Source organism: Dromaius novaehollandiae, chromosome 1 (genome assembly GCF_036370855.1).
Source record: "Dromaius novaehollandiae isolate bDroNov1 chromosome 1, bDroNov1.hap1, whole genome shotgun sequence".
Lineage (NCBI taxonomy): Eukaryota > Metazoa > Chordata > Aves > Casuariiformes > Dromaiidae > Dromaius > Dromaius novaehollandiae.
The window spans coordinates 95,647,791-95,662,754 of NC_088098.1; the positions used below are offsets into that span (position 1 = coordinate 95,647,791).

Consider the following 14,964-nt stretch of genomic DNA (forward strand, 5'->3'; position numbering starts at 1 on the left):
TAGGTGGGGCAATATATAACACCTAACTTTGAAGCAAGGCCACCTAGCTACATCTGATTTTTAAATTCTATACAACAGCAACAAGTGACAGCCACCCTCTTCTCCCATAAACTTTGGTTTGGAAGTTCCAGATAAGTCTTTTAAATAAGAGGTTGAAAACACTTAACATTATTTTCATACAACATGCCTTTGTATTAGAAATTAAGCATAAAGTGATGAATCAGCACTTTATTTCTCCTAAAAACATCATTTTATGCACACAAGTTGGAAAACCTATACATCCGGCACAGAGAACAGCCCATAAATGCCTGACTTAGGCAAAGACACAGAGCAAATTAACAGCTCAAGTTATAAGAAGTGCTATTTTGTCAGCAGACACAAATTCACTACTAAACATTAAAGTCAGAAACTTCACCATTTAGTTTATAAGCAATCTGACCAAATGTGGGATGCATATTAAATCCAGCTAGCCTACATTTTTTAAAATCATAAGAGAATGGTTTAGCACGTAACAAAAGCATGTGCTATTAACCTAAAGCAGTATCACAGAATCAAAGAATCACAGCATAATTTAGGTTGGAAGGGACATCCAATACACTAGATGTTGGAAAAAGTCCTAACAAATGAACATTCGCACTACGGCTTAAAGGCATCAATTTGAAATAGCACAGAATTACACAACATTTTCAGCTTTAGAAAGAAAAAAATCATTCAATTCATACAGAAAGACTGCTAACATTAACCCAACCACACTTTGTATGTGTATGAGTTCCGTAAAAGATAAAGTGTTGAGAGGCTTCCAAATGTATCCTAAAAGATGCAGAAGAACTATTTCAGAAGCAGGTAAAAAGAACATACGGTCCTTATCTGAGAAATTATTATATTAGACATGGAGAAAACATCATTATAATTTACCCATTTCCACTTTACTTGAGTCAAATGTAACAGGTTGCAAAGGTGTTTGAACAGTTACTGTAAGAAAAAAAAAATCACATGCACCTTAAACCTGTCAAATCACACTTTCTTACAACACATAATTTTTAATTATAGTTTTGAAGCAAAATATTTTAGTGAAATCACACTCCAGAAACAGAGTAATAAGTGTGACAGAAGTACTGTTCTATACTTTTTTATTTAGAATAACTGTCCACTGCTGACTGCTGGTAGTTGCACTGACAGAGGATCTGTGATACAGCACTTTCGCAAATCAGGACAGTTCAATTGGCGCAGCGGTAGTTATGGAAGTAAGTCAGTAAGTACAGAATGAGCAAATTTATGTTTAGTCAAAAGTACAAATATACAATGATAATTTAGACCATCTCTGCCCTTAAAACTTTCCAGACAATTATGTGTATTACAAAATTACCAAAGATGTAAGAAATAATAACTATAATATTCCATTATTCTCAGTGTGTCATAATTCTAGAGGTCTACCATTTTCCACATTATCCCAAATGCAACAGTGAATATATCACCTTCTTTCTGTAATTATCTTAACTCCATGGTAAAAAAAATCAAGCAAACAAAAAAACTCCCCAACGATACAACCAAATTCATAAGGACATTTCCTGTGAGAGTTCCTACCAGTAATAAAATTGCTTTTTCAAGAAATGTCATTACCAGATTTTGTTGATGCTGTTTCTGGAATACCAGATGTTGTGGATCTTGAAGAAACTGGCTTTATTTCATCAGCAGCTGAAAAGAGAATCTGAGTTTAAGAAGTTGCAGCAACATCAGAGCCACTGGAAAACCATTTTCCCCAGCTGGTAGAAGCTGTGCTGCAAAAGGAAACATTGATGCAAATAAAACCAAGACAGTAAATGGCCTGAAAGTCAGCTGTGGGTTAACTGACATAAGAACAACCAAGCTGATGTTTCCTACAGTATGGATACAACACAAGTTAAATCCAATCTGGCATTTTTATGTCTCCTAAATATCCAAGACACAGAATTCTAATCCTTCTGAAGAGTTTATGGATAGAAAATTCTTGAATAAGAACTAAACCTACACAAAACAGCTAATGATAATACACAACAGTATGTTCCTCAGTCATTCAGTCTGGACAGACTGCTCTCTAGTCGCTAATGAAAAGGACAATTGACATGAAAGTATCACACAGCAAACATGACACACATATTTTGTTTAAAGACACTGCCTTCTAATCCTACTACCATCCAGTGCAGTGATGAGAAGGCAACGGAAACTATAATGTAAATATGTGGTATTTATCTATTACTATGTCTCTGGTTTCCAGGTAGGAAAGAGATGTTGACTTCACAACTGGTCTCTGGGAAGCTAACAGCTAAAACACAGCCAACAAAATACAGTCCTGAGATACTGAGGCAGACAATCTTAACACATGTGGTATAAAAAAAAAACCACTTTCTTGAGCATAGTCAAAAAGTCCAAATTTAGGCATACACATATGGATATACACATACACATTTGTGTGTATCTACACATGCAGATGGCCTGAATAACCTGTTTTACACTCCTGCAGCTTCACAGAGAGTTATAAGAAGAGTAACAAGGTGAGGAGTGAAATACATAGCATGAAAAAGCTCAAAAGGTTTGAGAGACTTAAAAACTGAATATTTGCTAGTAACAAGTGATAAGAAATTGCTCAGTTTAGAGACAATTTTCTAACCACTACCTTTAGGTTGTATGAGATGGTCAGAGTTTCAGCCACATATTCCTGCCGTGAGAAAAAGCAGCCAGGCAAGTGCTTTTGTGAAACACTTGTTAAATAGGCAGCTTTCTGAAACTATCAGAACAACATTCCCATAGATAACATCTTTTAATAATAAAACACAGAGTGGATGTTGGCTTCTACAATAAGTAGTGAGTATAACTATATTTGATGACAACAAACTTCATGAATTATAGGTGTAGCAGAAGAATGAAGTAAGGAACAATTATCTTTAAGAGAAGAAAAATAATCTAATAGTTTAATTACAGAAAAAAAAGTGAATATGTCATCATTACCCACTCATTTTTTGTAACAATTATGGTATCCTGAAATGTGGAGGAGCAAACATTTCCAGTTCAGCAGTATTAACAGGTGTAGAACAAAAATGTAAATAAATCTGAGATGTATCTGCATACTGATGCTCTTCAGTTTTGTTTTATGCAGACTAAGGAACCACAGTTCACTTGACCTTCTCATAGGCTGCACATTCTAGACTTCTAATCACTTCTGCTGAACCTCTCCAATGAGTCTGCACTGGGTTTTTTGGAGCACAAAACTCAAGAAGTGGACACAGTAATCTGAAGCTTTCTAAAAGTTCAGTAGAGCAGAAGGATTTCTTCATGTACCTGGCAGACTGTTCTTCTACTGTTACATTTTGGTATGGTGCTTCCCTTTTTGGCAACGGCACAATAAGACTGACTCATAGTCAAGCTTCTGATTCACTAAAACAAAAAGTTCCTTTCCTGAAGAATAATAGTTCTCCATCATGCACTCATACAATTGATTACTCTTGCATAAGCAAAATAATTGCTCTTGAGAAAGAGCATCCTATCCTCTGCAGAATAGCATGTCTTCCAGCTTGGTGCCATTTGTCAATTTAATAAGCATCAGTATAGGTCATTAATAAAGCTATTGACTAATACTGGACCTATGACTATTCCCTACGAAATCCAGTTTAATATATCTTTCCATTTTGACAGTCAACTATTTACAGTTACTATCATATCACATTCGTCTCTCAGTATTTACATCCATATCATGCTCCCTGGTTTATAAAAATGTCCTGTGAAACATTAAAAATATCTAGTAATGTTATTTAAAGTTAATTTCTATGGTTTCTCCTCTATCCCACAAGGCCTGCTATAACTTTCCCTAGTACAAAACTCGGTTGGTTTGATTTTCTTTATGCATTCTTTCTAAAGTAACGATGTGATAAAAATTAATAATAATTTTTATCAGAATGTCTAAGGGTAATGATGGCTAAATTTTCAAAAAACATCATTACCAAATGAGCTATTGACATTTATGGGACGCTAGATTTTTCAGATGTTTGAAATCTTGAGGAAGTCGGTTGTGTTTCATCAAAAGCTGAGAAGAGAATCTAGGGTTAGAATAACGTGGAGCCACAAATCTAAAGGGGTAACACAATGTTCAGCTAGCAGAAGTTGTGTGGTTCAAAATGACATAAAGGCAGGCAAGACAGCAGGTAACCTGAAGCTCAGCTGAAGTATGATGAATCATTAAAAAAACGGCTGGTGTATTTTACTGTATAGGTGTTACAAGATTTAAAATCTCATTCTATTTTTTTACCATAAGGAATTTCTTTTGCCTAAAATCTTTGGAATCAGAATTGTAACTTAACAGAACTAAACAAGTTACTGGCAATATATGCCTATACACACTTTAGCAACTGTCTGACAAGTTATACAGAAATGGTTGACATAAAAGATATAAAAGGTTTAATAAAAAGCCTGCTGCATACATTTGGCAGTCAACTTGTTTAAGTAAGTCTCTGCCAGATGAAAAGCAATGCAAAAACGATGGAAACATTTATGGAATCTATTCTATTTTTCCAGCACTGTGCTTGTAGTCGCCACAAAGGGCAAAGGCATGGATTTCGGAGTTGGTTTCTGGATAGCTAATACCAAACAAGAAAAGTTTAAGACATTGAGGCAGGCTAATTCCAGAAGATGGGGTATCAAACAGGATCATCTTTCCTGATGATACTTAATAAATTCATGCCCCACCTAGGGATCTTATTTTCCCTCAACTGTCACAAAATCAATTTGATATAAGTAGTATTATTAAGAAAGGCTATCCGTATGGGACCAAAATGACTTTAAAACCCCTTTAAACTTTTGTGGTAGTATTTTAATAAAAACACAAATGCTAAAAAACAGATTGTATCAGATCACTAAAACCACCACTTCTGTTAGTAAAATTATGCAGACAGTATAGGAGAAACACAAGTTGACTTCTTCTATGGACAGTGGCATACAAACAATTGAAGAGCAAGAATTTGCAATATGGGTGCTCTTGATGCTAGGAACACTCACGACTGAGTAAAGTTAAAGGACGAGTAATAAGAAATGTAGACAGCCTGACTCTTTACAACAAGGGGAAATGCTGTGCTAGTTCTGAGAGAATGTGCCACACTTGACTCATTGCTAAAAGTTTTCTATCAAATGAACAGTCAGATCATTTTGAAGTCCAGCCAATCACTTCTTTTGATTTTCCTGAAACGACCTCAAGTCAAAGAGAGTTCTCAGATTTAAAAGGAAACAAAAATGCTGTACTCATGCAGGGGCAGGACAACCATCAGTATCATACATGAGTACTAACACAGCTGCATCATGTTTGTGTTCAGTGTGAATTTTGTAACAGACAAAAGCTAAGACTTTTCCTGTGATGGTAGACCTTTTTCCCTTTTATCTGTGATGAGAAACTAAAAGAACACTGAACAAAGTTTAACAAATAGGAACAGGGGAAAAAAATGAACTGCATATGTTTGCTATGATAAGCTAACCCCTAGATACCAAAAATTGTCTATGACCATTTTCCCAATTCAGTTTTACTGTAGTGAGACATAACAACTTTCAAGAGTGCTTGAACAGTTATTGTTAGAGAGAAACGCGTCATTTTCTTTTGTTAGGATTTTAGATCACACTGCCCCTCAAATACATTGCTAATGAATTCACGTTTTCTGTGGCTACATTTACAAAGTTGCATTTAAGTTGCATTTAAGTAGTACAACAACAAATGCAAGCAACTGTCCATTTAGCACGTTTTAGAATTACTAAAAATCAAAATTATCAGCACTGAGCTGCAATGTATAACTCGAAAGGACCAGAAAGTATACAGCTGCTTGGAAAGAGAAAGACTTCAAGGTCTGATACTCCACTGCTTTGTAGCATGAGCAGCTACTCATCCCTGCATACAGTGGATAACCAAACAGATTTCAAAGCAATTCAACCACCTCTTCTACTAATTCGTACAGAAGTGTAAAGAAGTGCAAACAAGTGGCTAAACCAAGCCTGAATTCATTTTACATTATTTGAGATTTATATTCTACTTTAAACACCTAGATCAGAGAAACACACACTTACTACTCTCAAGATATTTAACGGCTTATACTGCCTAGCATTTTTGAACCTAGAAACTTAAAGACCAATTCCTTCCCAAGACTACCAATATTGTGTCCGCATGTCTAGCGAATGCTGAACAAACACAGTCCTCTGTTTTCCATGTAATTTGTGGATGCTCAACTGTTCTATAAATAAGGCTATTTCAGTCAGGTCTTAAGAAAAGTCCCTCTGACATGCAAGTGTTACATAGCACTAAATAAGTGTTTTCAAATAAGTTAATGCTCACTGTCTTTAAAATACTGAAGAATGCTCTTGTAAACATACTAAGAGATGAAAAACTAATCATAATACAGTAATTATAATACAGTACTAAATGCAGTACTGAAAACTTCTTGAATGATGTGCTTATTGAGTCAAAATTTTATTCTCTGCAGTTCTTCAATTATTCCAGAATAAGTCCTAGTAAACTAGCTGAACAATCAAAATAGGTACAGTAACTCTTAAAATTTCTATTTGTAAGAGAAACGAACTTGTATTTTAAAAATAAATGTTTACAAGATCTGCTTTGTGTCATTTATGGAATGCTAGATGTTTTACATGTTTTGAAATCTTGAAGAAGCAGGCTGTGTTTCACCAAAAGCTGAAAGGAAAATCTGGGTTTAAAATGCTGTAACAACTCCAAAGGCAGTGAAACATCAAAGGAATCTGCTAATGGAAGCCAAGCCATGAAGACAGTATCAGGCTAAATGTAAGCAAAATGACAGATGGTCTGAAAGTCAGCTGTGAAATGACTGTTTCATGACTGCAGTGAAGTTTATTTAATCATTCTCTACTAGACAGAATTCTTATCGTCTTAGAATTTTACATTATTTCTCCATTTTGGAATAGGAATAGCAACTCCAGGTAAACAAAACAAAACAAAAAAGGAACAGCAAGAGATAAGAATATGTTCTTCTAGCCATCAATCAATAGGTCAGTACCAGAAAAAGACTCTCTATGATGGACAGAAAGAAAATGTTTTGGAAGCACTAAGAAACAAAATACAACAACGAAAAATAAAGCTCCAAACACAGATAAAAGGAAATATCAATAAAGGACAACTGCAGTAATAAAAAAATAAACTACAGTTATATCCTGCAAAAGAAAGTATGGATGTGACAGCAAAAGATGATGAAAAACAGCATGAAATGCGCATGGAACAAAAGATAAGGCAAGCTTCACAGAGACTTCAATGATCAGTGATGAAAAGGAACCCAGACTCTCCATTCTTCTACTTCTTCCAAAATACAGCAAGACCAAGCCCACAACTTAAAATAATAAAGAGTAAAGAATCTGAACTACTGAGTACTACCCATACTAGTTCCTGATAACTTAGGTTCTTCAAAAACCAGAAGCAAAGATGTTTTCAACTCAATGGTATTTGCAGCTGAAGGGGAAACATGTAAATAAACTCAAGATTCAGCCTCCTCCTTCTACTGTAATGAGAAACATGATGCAAAAGGAAATGGAGAGAGCGAGCCTAAGCTGGGGGAGTTTTATGCTTTGTTGTCTCAGCATACTATGCTAAAGAACCAAGGCATTGGATTTTAAAGCTGGCCACCAGAAAGACAAGGCTTGATACAATGATGTAACAAAATATCACTTGCTTAAATTGTCATGCACAGAAACACAGCCAAGAACCTCATAGCAGTCCTCTATCTGACTATTCATAACCACATTCTGGGCAACATCCTGTGCTTATATACCAATGCACATTTCTGCTTTAAAACAAAAAACACACAAACAAACAAAAACATACTGACGTGGAGAGAAACAATAAATGAGTACAAGAAACAACTTAAAAATAATTCATTAATACGAAAATACTATATAGCGCAGAGTTCTTTGCAACATTGCTTTCTCCAGAAACTGCTTTAAGAAGTGGCAACAGAAAGCAAATGATGAACAAATCTCTTTAAAAACTACCTACTATCTAGAGACTAAACACACTCCCCAAAAGATTATCATTATCCTGACAACCTTAAATTTATCAAGCTGTACAATTTCCTCTCAGCTATTGAATTCTGCCTTGCCCCTTACTAATGAGACGCTACTCTGATATAGGCAGACTGTATCAGGATCACCCACTTGAGGCTAGAACTACTAGACGTTAGAAAGTATTACAATTAATACAAAGCATTAAAAACAAATGAAATACCATTGCACAGACAGCATTAAGAAGCCAGAAGAAATAATGAACACTGAAACACTACTATTTCAATACCAAGAAATATCACGGATAAGAAATAAAACAAGTATCATTTACCAGTCTCTGTCTCTGACATTTCTGCAGATGCAGAGGTTTGGAAAGTAGAAGTAACCTGAAGAAAGTCAGGTGCAGCTGAAAAAGAAATTGTACCATATTATTTAAAAGACATGAACCATAACAGCATGGCATTATGTGCAGCCATGGACTGAGTGGTTTACTGCCCCAGTAATAAAGAACTGTAGGAATGCAAAAATACATATGCTAAATAAGCAGAATCTAAAAATGAGAAAGGCTTATGTGCTAATATAAACAAAAACACATACATATGATGCCAAACGGAAATGTCTCAAGTATGATGGAAAAAAATTCCCATGAGGTTAGCAAAAACGTAACATTGAAAAAGCTCAAAAATACCTAGGAAAGGGAAGCAAATAGAAAGCAAATTTAGAAGATGATCATTCTCAAACAAAATCCCTTAGAAAATCAGAGAAAACAGAAGAGTAAAAAAAAAGAAAGAGTGAAAAAGACTCAGAAGAGTGAAAAACTAGAAGAGTAAAAAAATCTAGACAATAGCTTCACCACACAGGAGAAGAGAAAGACCCCCCCCTTAACATGGTTCAATACACTTTTAACTTGCACTCAACTTCTACTCTGCAGGCCTAATAGTCTGCTCACGTAAATACTTCACTACTACCTGTGGGCCAAAACATAGTGCTAGGCCACAGGACTGACCTTGGTCGCCTGCAAACATGAAAAAGGCTACCGCTACAAGCATCTCCATCCACTTCCATCAGGTGCCAGAGCCAATGCTCAACGTAGATGAGGCTTTTCATACACAGCATTTTCATCTCTGCATTTGTTCTTCACCCCAACATAGGCCCAAGTGAAATGACAGCTCAACTAAAAGCATAACAACACCTCTTGGTACAATTCCTGCCCTGCATCTGACGAGATACATCATTACCAGATTTGGCCAGAAGCAGGGTCAGGTGCTGAAGGCTGCTGACCTCCTGAGCTCTGATGAAACATGCTGCGTTTCACCAAAAGCTGAAAAGAGGCCACGTGTTTACAATCCTAGCGTGACCTCAGCAGCTGCAGGACAGCAGAGTGTCCACTTCCCAAAGGGGACGACGTAAAGGTAAGAAGAGACGACAGCTGGCTGGCCTGAAAGCCGGCTGCCAGGTATCTCATAACTGCATCCCTGGAAACAGAACCACAGTGCCACCAGCTTGTGCCAGCCCAGCCCAGCAGGAATTTGCATCCAAGAACTCTGTCTTCTTCGCGTGTGCCAGAGAAAGACAGGCAGCTACCAAAGAGGAAAGACGCAGGGGAATGGCAGCTAAGGCAAGGCGTAGTACTGCGTTCTTTACGCAAGCTGTCGTTCCGTCCCTGCAGAAAATGCTTGTCAAGCAACGGAGAAAGCATGGGCTCAAACAACAGAGTCCCATCACAAGCCTGGCAGGTGTTGCTGCAAGCCAAGGTGTTCCAACTAATCCTGATACTCTCCCCAGCAGATGACAATGAAGCCGAGTGACTGGGGGGGGCAGTGAGGCAGGGAGGGTGGAGAAGGGGAGTGAGAGAGAGGAGAAAAACGCAAAAGAAGGTCGGATGCTAGTTACCCTTCACTGTTTGCTGGGTTGCCAGGGAGGGAAGAGAGGTGGACTTCAGCCTTGGTCTCCGAGAAGCTAAGATCAAACACAAAAAACACCTTCAGGTCCTCAGGGAGCCTGTTGCCACACGGACCATATCAAGACAAGCTACAAACAAGGAGACGTGGCCCTGCTTGGGGCAGGCTTCGCTGTCACTGCATTGCTACCTCAAACTCAATGCTATTTCTATGTAGCCCCACAACAGAGTAAGCCTAGAAGTGGATGAGGCCTGCAGTGTGGGCAAACCCCAAAAAGCAAGCTGAAAGCTTACAAGTCGACCAACTTCTAATAACGAGGCAGAAGGGACCAACTACGTTACGGATCCACTTTTTAGCTTTGCCACATGAACGATTCAAAACATCGGAGCGGGCTTATCTCTGCATGCAAAAGCACTGCCAAAGTAACCAAAAGCAGGAAGGGAATCACAGGCTACTAACCCATCACAGTTCTTGCCGCTTCCAGTGAAGCAGCTGAGGGCGATTCCAGGCCTGGTCTCCGCGTTGCTACGGTCAGACATGGAAACCATCTTGAGATAGCAACATGCCTTTTTCTGGCACTGTTGTCTCAAGAGTCACTGATCAAAGCAGCTATCAGCTGTCTTGCCATGGTTGCAACCAACACAGTATTCTTAGAGACTCAGGGGTTAAATGGCTCTCCAGCTGCAGCAAAATGGCCAAAGGGCTACTTCTGCACCAAAGCGCTCCTTACGTCTCATCAAAACACGCAAGCAGCCTTTGCAGAGAGAACAGTGGAGCCAAAGGACCCCTCCTCTTTTGGATTTGGAATTCAAGAGGAGAGGGGGTAGGGACCTCTCTTTTAAACGCAAGCAACTACAAAGGCTCAACACTTCCTTCTTTCAGGAGCAAGGGATGAACTGCGTATCACCCTATGAATATTCAGTCATAACGACAACTCTCCTTAAAGTTCCATCAGTTTCGCAAAGGGATACTCTGTTATTACAATGATGATCATAAAGGATAGACTCTATCAGGCCTTACTTTTGCCTAGAATCTCCCAAAACCTCCATTTTCCATAGGGAAAATGCACAACCCAAGACATACCGCAGTGGGAAAATCTGTTTTTTGTGTACTCATTGTCATTGCACCTCCTGCCTAACACAGTGGGGCATGACTAGTTCAAAGGATGGTGCAAACATTGATTGTGAAATTTTTCAAACCTGCACAAAGATGATGAAGTTGTTGATAATAATGAATGGTGCCTAGCAATTTCTTTGGGATATCTGCATATTCCTGGCCTTTGTAAACTGAAACCCCTAAGTTCAGGCCCTCCCATATGCACGTTTGCTAGGAACATCCACTGAGTCACAGAAAAATAAGTGACTGTTTTTTTTCCATAGTTAAAAGCTAGCACAATGCTCTTAAAAACAGCAGGTAAAGCTCTTCTGACCTCATGACAAGTTTTTGCAGCCGATGTACAGTACAAGAGAAGCAGACGTGATGCTTTAGCACCTTATCCAAACATATCAAATAGTACATGATGGGCCTAGTATACCATCCTAGGTATACCAGAAAAATGAAGGACATAACCCCACAGGACAATCTAGCAAATTGCTTTTGAGTATAAGAAAAACTACTCTCATTGTATCATTCTAACATTTCATTCCAAATTTCTCAAATGTTGCAGTGGTTAGAACCAGTCACTCACTCAATCATTTTTGTACAGGGCAAGTCAAAAGAAACCCTCTGTTTACCAAAGCATTGATGTGTCTTTTGAGAGACTGCCTAGATGTCAGGAGAACTACAGTGAAGAGAGATATCATTACCAGCTGAGATTGGTAGCATTTCTGGCAAGCCAGACGTTTTGGATCTTGAAGAAAGGGGCTTCGTTTCATCTAAATGTGAAAAAATAATCTTGTGTTAAAATGCTTATTTACCTCAGAGCTATTGTGGATAGCACAGGACTCATCAGACGAAAGCTGCATTATCAAAATTGAAGTATTAAAATGGAAAGTTGCTTGCAAGTTCAGCTAAGAATTATTATGTCCCATGAATTGTTAGGCAGCTATGCAATTCAGTGTGGAAACCATGTGATTTAATTATTCATATTAAAGAGAATTCTTACTACTTAAAAATTTAAGTGCATGTATTAATAATTGCAGAGGGTAAGAAAACAACTTCTTGATCTAGGAGACAGTCAGTGAGCCAGCCAACATAAAGCCAGGCAAAACAATCTTTTCAGCTGACTGTTACACAGAAATATATGTATAGCCCTTCATTCCCTCCCACAGTTAGCTTCTTTTAGCACATGAAAAACACCTGGGGCAGGTTCACAGTTGGGAACCTCAGCAGTAAAAAAACAAAAAGAAAAACCAAAATAAAAAAAAACAAAAACAAAAACATACCAACAAGAAACCACACAACTAATGAACAGATACCCCCACAAAACCACCCACAGAGATGAACGATGAATACAGCTGATAATCTAGTTAATGATGACAATGAGTGGTATGAATTACTAGTATGGTGACAACTAAAGCAAGGGAAAATGTTCCAAAAATAGCAGTGAGGACAAGACAAAGAAAGAAAATGTTTAACTAAAGAAAGCCAAGTTATCAGTTTTACCCATTGCCATTTCTAAGAAATGAGGTTCTGTGGTAATCACAGGCACGGATATTTCCAACTCAGCAGTATCTTTAGCTGCAGAAAAAAATGTATATAAACCTGATAAGCAACTTCATGTAAAAAAATTAATGAAGAATATTTGGAGAAATAAAAGGAATTTCACCTTGTGCTGTTTTGTAGATGTCTTTAGTATGGAAAATGATTTTTTAAATGGTAAATGGTACACTATTTTTTCTGAATATTTTAAACACCCTCACTTACTACTTGGCTGAAGATATTACCTTCCTTTCCCACATGTGAAAATTTTTATAAAGGGATCGAAAACTGATGTATATAATTGTATATATGATTGCCTTAAATAGCATCTGAAAAAAGAGACCCACGACCTACACTTCATATTTTCATGAAGATAACAATTCTTTATAAAGTCTAGGAGAATTATAGCAAGTTCAGGAAGATGAATGCCTCTCTGTATCACTTCATTAAGTCATTTAGCTCTATGCAGTTTCTCAGTTTCAGCCAATTCTTGTTCACAGCAGATTTGGTCCCAGGTATCCAACATAACAGAATGGACTAACTTGATTTCAAGTCATTGACTAGGAGTAGGATTATTTATATTATGGTGCAACAAAACTGAAATCCTGAAAACTGTGTTGGGTTGCCAAGAGCCAATAGGTTAAACAGCAGAGAACGTAAACTGCAGCTTTATTACTGAACATAAAGTTCTGGGCAATGAATTGCTTCCTTTCTTCATCGCTTCCTCCTCCCCTTTCCCCATTGCCCTAACCTCTCATGCACATACTTGTTCCCGTTTGAGCAATGCGTAAGAAAACTCAGCATCCTCACATGCCAAAAGTCTCAGAAGAAACAGCAACCTATGTAGCAACAGCAACATCTGTAGTCCACAGTAAAGTTTGCTAGAAAGGCCTGGATTGACATAGGTTTACTTTTTGGTTTTAAGCCAATGTATGGAGAAAAAAAATACAGGAAAGTGTGTAGGCATATTGAACACTTCCTTCAAACAATGCGGGGGGGAGGGAGACAGGGGAGAGAAAAAGGGAGGCAGGGAGGGAGGGAGAAAAAAGGAGAGAAGGAGAATAAAACCTCACCGCCAAAAAGCATCATATCCTCCTTGACTGTAATTCTATTCAACAGCGTTTTGCCTCACGAAACTTAAATCTTTTTTTAACACACCCATTTGCTTAATACTGAATTATTATCCTGTATGCTAGCTGCAATTTTGCTTTGAACCTATGTTAAGCCTGACCCCAGGAATTAAGAGGATGCCATTATAGAATTTGAAAAACTAACACACAGGGTAACCCCCATGTAGGCAGTATGGAAAAATTAACTGAAATCATCAACATGGAAACAGTAGTAAACTTTTCAGCACCTAATAATCATCATCATCATCATCATCATCATCATCATCATCATCACACTTCTGAAATAACATTACTATAATTTACCAGTGTCTGATATTTCTGGAGTTGCAAAAGTTTGAGGAGTAGAAGTAACATGAAGAAAGCCATGTGAAGCTGGAAAATAAAAACAAAAATCATGCTATATTATTTTTAAATGACCAGAACCATCATGCAACAGCATCGCCTTCTTTTAATGAGCTGAAGAAACTTCTAGCTAGTGTTTAACGCATTACATCCTGCAAAAAAGTAGACCGAAATGTACAGTAACTAAGTAAGTGTGACTTAAATTTTTTTCCCAAAAAAAACGTGCATTAACACAAAGATACATAATGCAACTGATAGCCACAACTATTAGAAGAATCACAAAAAAAGTAAAAAAAAAAAAAATAGTTCAAAGAAAGAGGAAGACAAAGCAGCTCAAAGAAGAAGGAGAACAAATCATGAACAAAAATTAGCAGACTGGTGCTATTTGGAATTTTTGTCTAGAATCCAAGGATCATGCAGCAGAATATCCTAGTGCTGAAACTGGAGAAGGAGGAAGAACGACAAAGCAGGAACTGTACTAAATGAAACATATAAACTGTCTTTTAACAGATGCGTGAATGGCTGACATTTCCAATCAATCTTGCCTTTAATAATGGATTTCCCTCAAAAATAAATTTCCTTTAAAAAACAAGGGCATCAAGCATCACATTATCAGCATGCTAATGAAATGAAATCTTTCCAACTGGCTCTCATCTTAGGTAATTTTTTTCTTTTGGATAACTATCAGTGGCCCCAGGTTAAATACCCAGCTCTTACGTGAAAGTTTCCTCATCTATAAATACGAGCAGCAACATCACAGAAGTTTTCTAAGGACAAACTAGTCCACGTCTGAATCTTCAGTGACTTATTTTTACAGTACCAGTTTTCAAATCTGGCTGTTTAGAAGTATGCCTACACAGAAAGACTGAAAGGAAGGCTATACTTTCAAAAGGTGTTGGAATATCAGCATTTTCCATTTATCT

The 14,964-nt window shown here is 37.5% G+C and overlaps 1 protein-coding gene across 50 annotated transcripts in view; it reads right to left on the reverse strand.

The window, feature by feature from the left end:
- ABI3BP (ABI family member 3 binding protein) overlaps nucleotides 1–14,964 on the reverse strand; it is a 180,944-nt gene that overhangs the window by 88,121 nt on the left and 77,859 nt on the right. For 31 of the 50 annotated variants that reach the window (XM_064521187.1, XM_064521267.1, XM_064521213.1 and 28 more), the window contains 7 exons: nucleotides 14,003–14,071; nucleotides 12,534–12,608; nucleotides 11,735–11,803; nucleotides 9,922–9,987; nucleotides 8,360–8,434; nucleotides 1,621–1,695; nucleotides 916–972 (listed from right to left, as the gene is read on the reverse strand). In XM_064521187.1, the coding sequence (XP_064377257.1) occupies nucleotides 916–972; nucleotides 1,621–1,695; nucleotides 8,360–8,434; nucleotides 9,922–9,987; nucleotides 11,735–11,803; nucleotides 12,534–12,608; nucleotides 14,003–14,071 (486 nt within the window). The remainder of the gene's footprint in view (nucleotides 1–915; nucleotides 973–1,620; nucleotides 1,696–8,359; nucleotides 8,435–9,921; nucleotides 9,988–11,734; nucleotides 11,804–12,533; nucleotides 12,609–14,002; nucleotides 14,072–14,964) is intronic. The other 19 variants (XM_064521286.1, XM_064521262.1, XM_064521230.1 and 16 more) reach the window with 9 other exon arrangements.